Source organism: Diachasmimorpha longicaudata, chromosome 17 (assembly GCF_034640455.1).
Source record: "Diachasmimorpha longicaudata isolate KC_UGA_2023 chromosome 17, iyDiaLong2, whole genome shotgun sequence".
Taxonomy (NCBI): Eukaryota; Metazoa; Arthropoda; class Insecta; order Hymenoptera; family Braconidae; genus Diachasmimorpha; species Diachasmimorpha longicaudata.
The window spans coordinates 1092215-1106710 of record NC_087241.1 but is presented as its reverse complement, the minus strand read 5'-3'; the positions used below and the strand labels follow the sequence as shown (position 1 = coordinate 1106710).

At 42.7% G+C, this 14496-nt stretch overlaps 2 protein-coding genes across 2 annotated transcripts in view; both read right to left on the bottom strand.

Annotated features, from left to right (window-relative positions):
• Positions 1–1826: 1826 nt before the first annotated feature.
• The window catches only part of LOC135170398 (uncharacterized), a 288426-nt gene continuing 275756 nt past the window's right edge, over positions 1827–14496 (bottom strand). The window contains exons 2-3 of the mRNA XM_064136173.1: positions 2241–2408; positions 1827–2058 (exon numbers count right to left, since the gene is read on the bottom strand). Of these exons, the coding sequence (XP_063992243.1) occupies positions 1840–2058; positions 2241–2408 (387 nt within the window). The 3' untranslated portion in view covers positions 1827–1839. The remainder of the gene's footprint in view (positions 2059–2240; positions 2409–14496) is intronic.
• LOC135170532 (uncharacterized) lies at positions 3342–4016 on the bottom strand. The gene is made up of 2 exons (XM_064136447.1): positions 3752–4016; positions 3342–3673 (listed from the first exon to the last, which is right to left on the bottom strand). Exons 1-2 carry the CDS (start codon positions 3876–3878, stop codon positions 3441–3443), a joined length of 360 nt encoding a protein of 119 aa, XP_063992517.1. The 5' UTR covers positions 3879–4016; the 3' UTR covers positions 3342–3440.

Here is a 14496-nt window from a genome sequence, read left to right as displayed (position 1 = left end):
TGACAAAGATAAAATTCAAAAGAATGCCGGATTAAGAGCCGTAGCAAAACTTTGTTTAAGCTGTCTCTGGGGTAAATTTGGGGAGAGGGAGAACTTGACAAAAAAAGCTATTATTCGAACACATGAGGAATTTGCAAATATAATGTTTAATCCTGAAATTGAAGTAACAGGACTTGTTCCTGTCGATAACGACACTCTCTTCATGTCCTGGAAACATTTAAACGAAGCCGCGGAAATGTCCACTAAGGCTAATGTCGTTATTGCGGCTTATACAACCGCTCACGCGCGTCTAAAGTTATATTCTTATCTAGAAAAACAACAAGAACGTGTTTTATATTATGATACAGATTCGGTCATTTACGTTAGCGATGGATCAGATGAATTACCGCTAGGGAATTTTCTAGGGGATTTGACCGACGAAGTAGAGGGCTACGGAGAAGGTAGTTTCATTACTTCTTTTGTCTCTGGGGGACCTAAATTTTACACTTATCGCGTAAAAAAACCGGACGGCAGTATCGCGGAAGTTAGTAAAATAAAAGGGGTTGGACTGAATTATGAATCGCGTAAACAAATTCATTACGACTCGATTCGCGCGCTCGTTGTCGATAAAGCAGATCCCTACCAGATCGACTATCATGGTATTCGCCGGACAGTGTATCATGACGTCATCACGAAACCTGAGAGTAAGATCGTACGTGCGACAGGCCCAAAACGGCGGCTTGATGGTTTCGCGACACTGCCCTATGGTTTCAAAAAACCGCGACTGAACCGCTGATAGTTGGCGCGCACTGTTTTTTTAAAAATTAAGTAATTTATGCATTTAGATTGATTGTAGTAGTTTTGTATAATATTGTTATGCACGAAAAACGTTTGTAGGTCTTCATTATTTAATAATTAATTAAACAATTTAATGAGTAGGGGCTATTCCTCCACTCGCTTAATATTTATTTGTAGACTCGAATAGTTATTATTAATGGATAGGGAATCGTTTGTTGATGATAAATAACCAAATTCCATATTTTTAAGTTAATTTGTTCACTAGATATTCATTATTTAAAAAATGGGGCCTACAGTGTTTACATTTGCGCAGAGCCTCCTGGTGTCAGGAGGCGGCCCTACGGTTTTACCGACACTGTGGAATTCTTTGAATGTACGTTTCTGGGAGGGGTTACCGACTGTCAGGGGGGCGCCACCGTCAACTTTGACGGGGCGGGTTTTCAGCCGTTCGTATTTCGAATTGAAATACGAAGTTTCAAAAAATCCGCGGCCCGCGAAAATGAAAATTAGCTGTAAGAAAAATGTAATTCATGGAAAAAAATAAACAAATATATAAATAAAAATGAAAAAATGCTCCCTTAAAATTTTCCCCCCACCCAATTCCTATTTAATTATAATTTAAAAATACAAGAAGTAGACATTTAAAAAAAAGGACCGCAAATATTTATTTTTAGAAAAAAAATTTTTTTCTTATTAAATAACTTAAAACTAAATACAATTTTTTAAAAATAATAATCTTAAATCTAAAATATTTTTTAATATTTAAACTTAGAACTAAGGGAAATAAATTGAGGGAAATAAATAAAAAAAATAGAAAAAAGAAAATATTTATTTAAAAAAAAAATTTTATTTAAAAAAAAAACTTAAAACTAAAATACAAATTTTTTTTTTTGTTTTGTTTTCTAATTTAATACTAAGGGAAATAAATAAATGAATAAACAAGAAAATATTGATGTAAAAAAAAATTTAATTTTATTCAAAAAAAATCTTAGAACTAAAATACAATTAAAAAAAAAATTTTTTTTTAAATTTATTATTAGGGCGGGGGCGGAGGGGGGGATCTCAGTCCCACTGCTCCAGGGACCAGTCCTCCTCCGTCAGGTCAGGCTGGGTGGACTCCTCCCCGAAGAGGATCCTGAGGGCCCAGGCATCCTCGACATCGTAGAGGGCGAGCACCTGCTCGCCCTCGGCCTCGAACTGGCGCGACTCGCGCCTCACAGCGCGGACCCACCGCGCTCTCGGGGTGTCCGGTCCAACACCTCCCTCCCAACGGGCTCCGGCCTGAAACAAAAGGAAAATAAAAATACATTAATATGCAATAATTATAGGAAAATAAGGAGAGGAAGGGGTGTATTTTAGGAGAGGACTGATGGGAATAGCAGGAAGGGGTTAAAGGGAATAAAGGGGGTTGAAAAGAGAGAGGGAGAGAGAGAGAGAGAGCGAGACAGAGAGACAAAACTCACCATGAAGGCCTCGTCCTCGGCATCCGCCAACCATTTGGCGGCCCGGTTATGGAGATCCTGGATGGCGAAAATGTTCTCGCCATCCAGGATTTCACCCTCCGCATCCTCCCACCGCAGCCATTCCTTGGCCTCCCGCAGGTAGGCCCGCTCCCTCCTGGTGGCCTGCATCTGTAAAATAAAAAAAAACAATGAATTAAAAATTAGAAACAAAAACAACAAAATTAATTTAAAAACTAAAACAAAAAAGAACAAAATGAATTTAAAAACTAAAACAAACGCAAAACAAAAATCAAAAAACTAATACAAAAACACGAAAACGAAAAAACATCAAAAAACTAAAACAAGCAAAATTAATTTGAAAACTAAAAACTAAAACAAACGAAAATCAAAAAAACTAAAACAAACGAAAAAATCAAAACTATAACACCAAAAATTTAAATAAAAAAAAACACGGATTTGAAATTTTAAAACGCGAAACGTATACCCACGACGGGTCGACATTTAAACAATATAAAAATACGCGATATAAAAAACATCAAGAATACGTGACCGTGAAATCCCAAATCCCCAAAATCAAGCCGCGGACGCAAAAACACAAAAAATTGAAAACCGCGAAACACATATCAAAACCGCGAAACACCACGAAAAACATGCAAAAGATATGGAAAAAACTTACCTCGCGGGCTAAGTGCTCTTGGCACGCTCCTGCACATGTCACTTTCACCATGGCTATTTTTTTTTTTTTTTTTAATAAAAAACCACGAAAAACACTAAAACAGGACAAGACGCTAGTCCTCGGGGATGTCGGTGGTGAAAGAGGGCGAATAGTGGAACCTCACGGTTTATATAACTTTTGCCCCACTATTCGCCCTCAACCCTCTAAGCTGTAAGTTAGAGGGAGATGAGGGTAAGGATATATGCGGGAAAGACGAGGAAAAAGTCAAAATTGTTCTCTAAACCCTCTAAACAACGAGAAGGAAAGAGACAATAAACGAAAGCCTACAGGACGCCGACGAAGAAGAAGCGAGAGAAATTTCTCCTCGCTTCTACGAGTAAAAAAAAAAGGGCTGGGGACAGGAGAGGGGAATATTGGGTCTTGCCTAGCAATAAAAAAAAAAGTCAAGACTCACAGGTAATGCAATAAAATGTATGACTTTTATTTCAGCTATCCAAAAAAATACAAAAATGTTTCATGAATTTTTAGCCCGAACGGTTACTGGGTGATAACGGGGTGAAATCAAGACTCTGGATGACCAATCCTTCATCATCATCATCCCCGCTTTGATCCAATTGCATCGCAATTTGATCAAGCTCTTTTTGGCGCTGCGTTGGAGCCCATCGCCCTTCGTAATCGTCCTCGCGATTCCTTTGTTCTAGATTCGCGCCCAACGCGACTAGAACGGCCTCGATTTCCTCGATAGTTTTTCGCGGTTCTGAAATGAAAACAATACAAGATTAGCTTAAATCAATCTAATCTCAAAATTCATATGATTGATTGATTGAATATTTACTTTTCGGGGTTGAGGTCGCGAAATTCAATGATCCATGCTGAGCATCTTCACCCTCGCGTTCCAGGATTAAATTGATGACTGATGGAGTGCTGGGAATGATCTCGATCGATGAATCCAATTCCATCATGGGCTCAGGGATGATATCCTTCGATGTGTTGTCCTTGGATCGATTTTTTTCTGATTCGCGAGCTCTAAATTGTCTTTGTTTTTCCTTAGCTAGTTCGCGACGTTTTTCGCGAGCGATAAAGTCGGCCTTCTTTTTTTCCGCGAGTTTTCAACGTTTTTCGCGAGCCTGTATTTTTTTCAGATCCTTTTTCTTATCAATGTAGTTCACTTAATTGAATAAATCAAGATCTTTTTCTAACATATTAATCCATAACTTTTTTTCTTCTGTACTCACTTGCATGATTTCACTTGTTTTTTTATTATTGACTTTCAGGATTTTAGAGTCACTTTGAGTGCTACCGGGTGATTTATGGCCCAATCGTCTGGTTGAGTTTTTCTTCTTCTTTTCAACCTTTTGAAGGTCAAAGTCAATATTTATGACAGGACCTGTCCTGGAAATCTCATGTCTTTGGAGTTTCACTTTTTTCACTATTTTTTCAATTGATCTTTTCTCATCACTGTTATATTGCACTACACGATCACTTATTATTTTAATTCCGCTTTGATTGGCCTTGTTTCCACCATATTTAGATTTTTTAGGTTTAAAAGTTCCAGGCTGATAACCTGATTGATAACTGGATTTTGGGGATGCGTCCACTTGACTTGATGTCATTTTGACGTAAAAAACGTAAATGCAGTAAAAGGAGCTCCCTGGGGTCCTTGATGCATCCCTAGTTTAGAGGAGGGGCTAAGTTTTTCACACTTTTTTGAAGATTTGCCCTTGGTGGGGGGTCCTTTGCATACCTGATGGGGGCGGATGCTCGAGTTTTCCTTTTTTTCGCCCCCCCACTTGTTTTGCATTTGTTGGCTATTGAAAGGAAAGGTCAATGATTGGCCCATTTCCTTTCTTGTAGACCAATGTCTCCTCCCCCGCAGGGAGATAATATTCTTCCTCACACGCCCTAAAAAAGTAGTACCAATAGAGTTTTTCCCCCACTCCTGCTTTGCATAATCTTGTGTGTTCTATGCAGTCGAAAAAACCATTTGACTTCGACATTTTATGTAATAATACATCACTATTATGCACAATTGCTTTAGTAACCACAGCCAAAGTTTTTGCATTTTTCGCATATTTCCTTTCATTTAATAAATTCGCGATTGCAATGCTTCTCAGTGATGGAGGATTATATCTCATTTGAAAATTTGATTCGATTTCTCTATTAGATTCTGCAGGTTCTTCATTGTAACACACTTTAAATGTCGTACACATGTCTATGCTCTCATCTTGAGAGTGTAATTTATCCCTGCGATATCTGATATGGATTTTATTCTATGTCTCACCGAGGAATTTATATTTACATACGCAAGAAGGATCAACAAGGAAATCTTCCACTTCGCATTCCAATCCTGACCCTATCGCGATTTTCCGCGCTTTTGTTGGACTGCACATGTCATCACTATCTTCACTGTCTAGGTAATCATCATCAGTATATTTATCAACACATACGCGTACTCTTTTCTGGCGAAATTGAGGCTTTTGTCGTCCCTCATACGATTCGCGACCCGCGAGATATTTTTTAAGGGACTCTAAATCGTAACTTTCAAAGTTTTTAGACATTTTTACTATTGCAATGCCTTTTAACGAATGACAACAAACGCGTCACTCCATTTAACAAAAAAAATCGGTATAGGAAGGTTCCATGGTAAGAGTGGGGGGTGCCGCGCAACATACAAAAACCGCGAAAGTGGGGCGCATGTGTGACGCCGCCGCCGCAGAACTCCCTGCGGTGGGGGATAATGTGTGACGGTTATAGGTCTGTCATGCATATAGTGGGGGATTCTGTCCCCTCCACTCTCATACGTAGCGCTATAAAACGCGGGTGCTCGCGGTGGATTTGATTCAGTCGTCCTGATTTCATCCATTCATTTTTTCAACATGGAGAGCAACAAACAAAAGGGATTCAGTGATGCTGAACAGCATGTGGTCTTGTCTCAAGTTATATCTTTGAATAGATCAGAGACAAAACAAATTCGTGTCGGCTTAAAAGTTACGTGTTTCGGTCAATTCGTCCCGGTTGTGCAATTTATGGGCGTACGCCCGAAACGCGCCATATTGTCAATGACACGAGAAGAATGGACCCTTTTTTTCAACGATTTGGATGCTGTAACCGATTACTTTGACCCTGAGAAGTTCCACCCAAAGATCAACCACAATCTACCTGCAAAGGAATTTGGGGCCATAAACGTGAAATTCCACCGCAGTTTTGAAAATCCCTGCGTGACCTTTGTTCGCAATGATGATGCAAATCAGACTTCCATAATGATGATGGGACAGAGCATCATTACATTGAAAAACAAGGCTGCATGGATTAATCAGTGGCTGGATTTCTTGGAGACATTGCCTCTCAAGGAATATAAGGAATCGCTTGTACAATCAATTAAAGGAATTGCTATGAATTATATGGATTATAATAGAATGCCTGCCACGGAGGATCTTCATCATCGCATACGCGTAAATTTCGAGGAAATTTATCTCATGGCTCGCGATGATCTCCGAAGTACAATACCCCACGAAAATCTCGGATATTTATATCAATTATTTGGAGAATTATTCTATAATTGTTTCAATTATTTGGATAAATTCGCGGGAGGGGCTTACAGAATGCCCTCATGTTGAAAAAAACCATACACAAATGATTTTATGTAAATGATTTGTAAAATGGAACCTACTATTTTTATGAAATATAAAAAAAGATAAAATGTAAAGCCTATGTTTAATTATGTATTACAAAAACCCTCAACATCTTTTCAGGTATAAAAAAGACGGAAGGCAAAAAAAAAAGCTATTGACTTTTAGATAAAAACTTTTGGAAGGAAAAAACATGCAATAAAAGAGAGAGAGAAAAACTTAGTCAAAAAAAAAGGAGACATCGTTGAGAATTTTTCCAACGGTCTTCCATAGAAAGGGAAAATTTATTACCCTAAAAAACCTGTAAAAAAAAGCATCCATTTACTGCGCCATTCATGCCAGGGCATTGCGCAAACCTCCATCTAAAAAAAAAAATAATGGGCCCAGTTTCCCTTAACACGTGAACGACATTCCATTGCATAACAACGGAATGCTTTCAGGCGTTTTGGGACCTGCCCGCATTCCTTCGTCACCCACCCACCACCCACTTCCTGTCGAACAATGACATTTTTTGGGGACCCTCACCCCAGGGGGCCCTAGAGCGGCGACGTCCTCCTCAAAGGACAATGGGGAAAACGTGTTCGGACACGTCTGGAAAAAGGGGGGAAGGGGGGCGATTCCTGGAAGAAAATTCGCCAATCGTGCCCACTTACTACTGTCCTAGCTATGATATTTCCAAAGATATGGGCGAAAAACGGTGTGATCCCAAATCCGGGCCCGTTATGCCCTAGGAGGCCCAGGAGCCGAGAAAAACGCGAAAAACGAAAAAATCGACTTTAGAAAATTCCCGGACCCCTAGAAAAATCGGAAATCGACTCACGAGGCCAATGGCGCCGGCGAAATTCCCCTAGCTAAGATATTTCCAAAGATATGGAGGAAAAACGGTCAGATCCCATATCCAGGCCCTTTTTACTCTAGGAGTCATAGGAGCCGAGAAAACCGCGAAAAACGAAAAAATCAATTTTAAAATATTCCCGGACCCCTAGAAAAATCGGAAATCGACTCACGAATCCAATGGCGCCAGCCAGATTGTCGTAGCAATGATATTTCCAAAGATATGGGCGAAAAACGGTGTGATCCCAAATCCGGGCCGGTTATGCCCTAGGAGGCCCAGGAGCCGAGAAAAACGCGAAAAACGAAAAAATCTACTTTAGAAAATTCCTGGACCCCTGGAAAAATCGGAAATCGTCTCACGAATCCAATGGCGCCAGCCAAATTGTCCTAGCTATGCTATTTCCAAAGATATGGGCGAAAAACGGTGTGATCCCAAATCCGGGCCCGTTTTGCTCTAGGAGACCCAGGAGCCGAGAAAAACGCGAAAAACGAAAAAATCGTCTTTAGAAAATTCCCGGCCCCCTAGAAAAATCGGAAATCGTCTCACGAATCCAATGGCGCCAGCCAAATTGTCCTAGCTATGATATTTCCAAAGATATGGGCGAAAAACGGTGTGATGCCCAATCCGGGCCCGTTTTGCTCTAGGAGGCCCAGTAGCCGAGAAAAACGAAAAAATCGACTTTAGAAAATTCCCGGACCCCTAGAAAAATCGGAAATCGTCTCACGAATCCAATGACGCTAGTCAAAGTGTTCTAGCTATGATATTTCCAAAGATATGGGCGAAGAACTGTGTGATCCCAAATCCGGGCCCGGTTTGCTCTAGGAGGCCCAGGGGCCGAGAAAAACGCGAAAAACGAAAAAATCGACTTTAGAAAATTCCCGGGCCCCTAGAAAAATCGGAAATCGTCTCACGAATCCAATGGTGCCAGCCAAATTATCCTAGCAATGATATTTCCAAAGATATGGGCGAAAAACGGTGTGATCCCAAATCCGGGCCCGTTTTGCTCTAGGAGGCCCAGGAGCCGAGAAAAACGCGAAAAACGAAAAAATCGACTTTAGAACATTCCGGGACCCCTAGAAAAATCGGAAATCGTCTTACGAATCCAATGGCGCCAGCCAAATTGTCCTAGGTATGATATTTCCAGGGATATGGAAAAAAAACGATGTCATCCCAAATCCAGGCCCTTTTTTTTCTAGGAGCCAGAGGAGCCGAGAAAAAGGCAAAAAACTAAAAAATCGAGTTTAGAATATTCCCGCACCCCTAGAAAAGTCGGAAATCGTCTCACGAATCCAGTGCCGCCAGCCAAATAGCCCTAGCTATTATATTTCCAAAGATATGGAAGAAAAACCTCGGGAGCCCGTATCCAGGCCCTTTTTTCTCTGGGAGCTGCAGGAGCCGAGCAAAAGGCGAAAAACTAAAAAATCGAGTTTAGAATTATCCTGCACCCCTAGAAAAATCGGAAATCGTCTCACGAATCCAATGGCGCCAGCCAAATTGTCCTAGCTATGATATTTCCAAAGATATGGGCGAAAAACGGTGTGATCCCAAATCCGGGCCCGTTATGCCCTAGGAGGCCCAGGAGCCGAGAAAAACGCGAAAAACGAAGAAATCGACTTTAGAAAATTCCCGGACCCCTAGAAAAATCGGAAATCGTCTCACGAATCCAATGGCGCCAGCCAAATTGCCCTAGGTATGATATTTCCAGGGATATGGAAAAAAAACGATGTCATCCCAAACCCAGGCCCTTTTTTTTCTAGGAGCCAGAGGAGCCGAGAAAAAGGCAAAAAACTAAAAAATCGAGTTTAGAATATTCCCGCACCCCTAGAAAAGTCGGAAATCGTCTCACGAATCCACTGCCGCCAGCCAAATAGCCCTAGCTATTATATTTCCAAAGATATGGAAGAAAAACCTCCGGAGCCCGTATCCAGGCCCTTTTTTCTCTGGGAGCTGCAGGAGCCGAGCAAAAGGCGAAAAACTAAAAAATCGAGTTTAGAATTATCCTGCACCCCTAGAAAAATCGGAAATCGTCTCACGAGGCCAATGGCGCCGGCGAAATTCCCCTAGCTAAGATATTTCCAAAGATATGGAGGAAAAACGGTGTGATGCCCAATCCGGGCCCGTTTTGCTCTAGGAGGCCCAGTAGCCGAGAAAAACGAAAAAATCGACTTTAGAAAATTCCCGGACCCCTAGAAAAATCGGAAATCGTCTCACGAATCCAATGACGCTAGTCAAAGTGTTCTAGCTATGATATTTCCAAAGATATGGGCGAAGAACTGTGTGATCCCAAATCCGGGCCCGGTTTGCTCTAGGAGGCCCAGGGGCCGAGAAACACGCGAAAAACGAAAAAATCGACTTTAGAAAATTCCCGGGCCCCTAGAAAAATCGGAAATCGTCTCACGAATCCAATGGTGCCAGCCAAATTATCCTAGCAATGATATTTCCAAAGATATGGGCGAAAAACGGTGTGATCCCAAATCCGGGCCCGTTTTGCTCTAGGAGGCCCAGGAGCCGAGAAAAACGCGAAAAACGAAAAAATCGACTTTAGAACATTCCGGGACCCCTAGAAAAATCGGAAATCGTCTTACGAATCCAATGGCGCCAGCCAGATTGTCGTAGCAATGATATTTCCAAAGATATGGGCGAAAAACGGTGTGATCCCAAATCCGGGCCGGTTATGCCCTAGGAGGCCCAGGAGCCGAGAAAAACGCGAAAAACGAAAAAATCTACTTTAGAAAATTCCTGGACCCCTGGAAAAATCGGAAATCGTCTCACGAATCCAATGGCGCCATCCAAATTGTCCTAGCTATGCTATTTCCAAAGATATGGGCGAAAAACGGTGTGATCCCAAATTCGGGCCCGTTATGCCGTAGGAGGCCCAGGAGCCGAGAAAAACGCGAAAAACGAAAAAATCGACTTTAGAACATTCCGGGACCCCTAGAAAAATCGGAAATCGACTCACGAGGCCAATGGCGCCGGCGAAATTCCCCTAGCTAAGATATTTCCAAAGATATGGAGGAAAAACGGTCAGATCCCATATCCAGGCCCTTTTTACTCTAGGAGTTATAGGAGCCGAGAAAACCGCGAAAAACGAAAAAAATCAATTTTAAAATATTCCCGGACCCCTAGAAAAATCGGAAATCGTCTCACGAATCCAATGGCGCCAGCCAAATTGCCCTTGGTATGACATTTCCAGGGATATGGAAGAAAACATGTGATCCCAAACCCAGGCCCTTTTTTCTCTAGGAGGCCCAGGAGCCGAGGAAATCGAGAAAAACAAAAAAATCGACTTTAGAAAATTCCCGGAGCCCTAGAAAATTCGGAAATCGTCTCACGAATCCAATGGCGCCAGCCAGATTGTCGTAGCAATGATATTTCCAAAGATATGGGCGAAAAACGGTGTGATCCCAAATCCGGGCCCGTTTTGCTCTAGGAGACCCAGGAGCCGAGAAAAACGCGAAAAACGAAAAAAATCGACTTTAGAAAAATCCCGGCCCCCTAGAAAAATCGGAAATCGTCTCACGAATCCAATGGCGCCAGTCAAATTGTCCTAGCTATTATATTTCCAAAGATATGGGCGAAAAACGGTGTGATCCCAAATTCGGGCCCGTTATGCCCTAGGAGGCCGAGGAGACGAGAAAAACGCGAAAAACGAAAAAATCGACTTTAGAAAATTCCCGGCCCCCTAGAAAAATCGGAAATCGTCTCACGAATCCAATGGCGACAGCAAAATTGTCCTAGCTATGATATTTCCAAAGATATGGGCGAAAAACGGTGTCATCCCAAATTCGGGCCCGTTATGCCGTAGGAGGCCCAGGTGCCGAGAAAAACGAAAAAATCGACTTTAGAAAATTCCCGGACCCCTAGAAAAATCGGAAATCGTCTCACGAATCCAATGGCGCCAGCCAAATTGTCCTAGCTATGATATTTCCAAAGTTATGGGCGAAAAACGGTGTGATCCCAAATCCGGGCCCGTTTTGCTCTAGGAGACCCAGGAGCCGAGGAAAACGCGAAAAACGAAAAAATCTACTTTAGAAAATTCCTGGACAGCTGGAAAAATCGGAAATTGTCTCACGAATCCAATGGCGCCAGCCAAATTATCCTAGCAATGATATTTCCAAAGATATGGGCGAAAAACGGTGTGATCCCAAATCCGGGCCCGTTTTGCTCTAGGAGGCCCAGGAGCCGAGAAAAACGCGAAAAACGAAAAAATCGACTTTAGAAAATTCCCGGACCCCTAGAAAAATCGGAAATCGTCTCACGAATCCAATGGCGCCAGCCAAATTGCCCTAGGTATGATATTTCCAGGGATATGGAAAAAAAACGATGTCATCCCAAACCCAGGCCCTTTTTTTTCTAGGAGCCAGAGGAGCCGAGAAAAAGGCAAAAAACTAAAAAATCGAGTTTAGAATATTCCCGCACCCATAGAAAAGTCGGAAATCGTCTCACGAATCCACTGCCGCCAGCCAAATAGCCCTAGCTATTATATTTCCAAAGATATGGAAGAAAAACCTCGGGAGCCCGTATCCAGGCCCTTTTTTCTCTGGGAGCTGCAGGAGCCGAGCACAAGGCGAAAAACTAAAAAATCGAGTTTAGAATTATCCTGCACCCCTAGAAAAATCGGAAATCGTCTCACGAGGCCAATGGCGCCGGCGAAATTCCCCTAGCTAAGATATTTCCAAAGATATGGAGGAAAAACGGTCAGATCCCATATCCAGGCCCTTTTTACTCTAGGAGTCATAGGAGCCGGGAAAACCGCGAAAAACGAAAAAAATCAATTTTAAAATATTCCCGGACCCCTAGAAAAATCGGAAATCGTCTCACGAATCCAATGGCGCCAGCCAAATTGCCCTAGGTATGATATTTCCAGGGATATGGAAGAAAACATGTGATCCCAAACCCAGGCCCTTTTTTCTCTAGGAGGCCCAGGAGCCGAGAAAATCGCGAAAAACGAAAAAATCGACTTTAGAAAATTCCCGGACCCCTAGAAAAATCGGAAATCGTCTCACGAATCCAATGGCGCCAGCCAGATTGTCGTAGCAATGATATTTCCAAAGATATGGGCGAAAAACGGTGTGATCCCAAATCCGGGCCGGTTATGCCCTAGGAGGCCCAGGAGCCGAGAAAAACGCGAAAAACGAAAAAATCTACTTTAGAAAATTCCTGGACCCCTGGAAAAATCGGAAATCGTCTCACGAATCCAATGGCGCCATCCAAATTGTCCTAGCTATGCTATTTCCAAAGATATGGGCGAAAAACGGTGTGATCCCAAATCCGGGCCCGTTTTGCTCTAGGAGGCCCAGGCGCCGAGAAAATCGCGAAAAACGAAAAAATCGACTTTAGAAAATTCCCGGACCTCTCGAAAAATCGGAAATCGTCTCACGAATGCAATGGCGCCAGCCAGATTGTCGTAGCTATGATATTTCCAAAGGTATGGGCAAAAGACTGTGTGATCCCAAATCCAGGCCCGTTTTGCTCTAGGAGGCCCAGGAGCCGAGAAAAACGCGAAAAACGAAAAAATCGACTTTAGAAAATTCCCGGACCCCTAGAAAAATCGGAAATCGTCTCACGAATCCAATGGCGCCAGCCAAATTGTCCTAGGTATGATAATTCCAGGGATATGGAAGAAAACATGTGCCCCCAAACCCAGGCCCTTTTTTCTCTAGGAGGCCCAGGAGCCGAGAAAATCGCGAAAAACGAAAAAATCGACTTTAGAAAATTCCCGGACCCCTAGAAAAATCGGAAATCGTCTCACGAATCCAATGGCGCCAGCCAGATTGTCGTAGCAATGATATTTCCAAAGATATGGGCGAAAAACGGTGTGATCCCAAATCCGGGCCGGTTTTGCTCTAGGAGGCCCAGGAGCCGAGAAAAACGCGAAAAACGAAAAAATCGACTTTAGAAAATTCCCGGACCCCTAGAAAAATCGGAAATCGTCTCACGAATCCAATGGCGCCAGCCAAATTGTCCTAGGTATGATACTTCCAGGGATATGGAAGAAAACATGTGATCCCAAACCCAGGCCCTTTTTTCTCTAGGAGGCCCAGGAGCCGAGAAAATCGCGAAAAACGAAAAAATCGACTTTAGAAAATTCCCGGACCCCTAGAAAAATCGGAAATCGTCTCACCAATCCAATGACGCTAGTCAAAGTGTTCTAGCTATGATATTTCCAAAGATATGGGCGAAGAACTGTGTGATCCCAAATCCGGGCCCGGTTTGCTCTAGGAGGCCCAGGGGCCGAGAAAAACGCGAAAAACGAAAAAATCGACTTTAGAAAATTCCCGGGCCCCTAGAAAAATCGGAAATCGTCTCACGAATCCAATGGTGCCAGCCAAATTATCCTAGCAATGATATTTCCAAAGATATGGGCGAAAAACGGTGTGATCCCAAATCCGGGCCCATTTTGCTCTAGGAGGCCCAGGAGCCGAGAAAAACGCGAAAAACGAAAAAATCGACTTTAGAACTTTCCGGGACCCCTAGAAAAATCGGAAATCGTCTTACGAATCCAATGGCGCCAGCCAAATTGTCCTAGCAATGATATTTCCAAAGATATGGGCGAAAAACGGTGTGATCCCAAATTCGGGCCCGTTATGCCGTAGGAGGCCCAGGAGCCGAGAAAAACGCGAAAAACGTAAAAATCGACTTTAGAAAATTCCCGGACCCCTAGAAAAATCGGAAATCGTTTCACGAATCCAATGGCGCCAGCCAAATTGTCCTAGCTATGATATTTCCAAAGATATGGGCGAAAAACGGTGTGATCCCAAATCCGGGCCCGTTTTGCTCTAGGAGACCCAGGAGCCGAGAAAAACGCGAAAAACGAAAAAATCGTCTTTAGAAAATTCCCGGCCCCCTAGAAAAATCGGAAATCGTCTCACGAATCCAATGGCGCCAGCCAAATTGTCCTAGCTATGATATTTCCAAAGATATGGGCGAAAAACGGTGTGATCCCAAATCCGGGGCCGTTTTGCTCTAGGAGGCCCAGGAGCCGAGAAAAACGCGAAAAACGAAAAAATCGACTTTAGAAAATTCCCGGACCCCTAGAAAAATCGGAAATCGTCTCAAGAATCCAATGGCGCCAGCCAAATTGTCCTAGCTATGATATTTCCAAAGATATGGGCG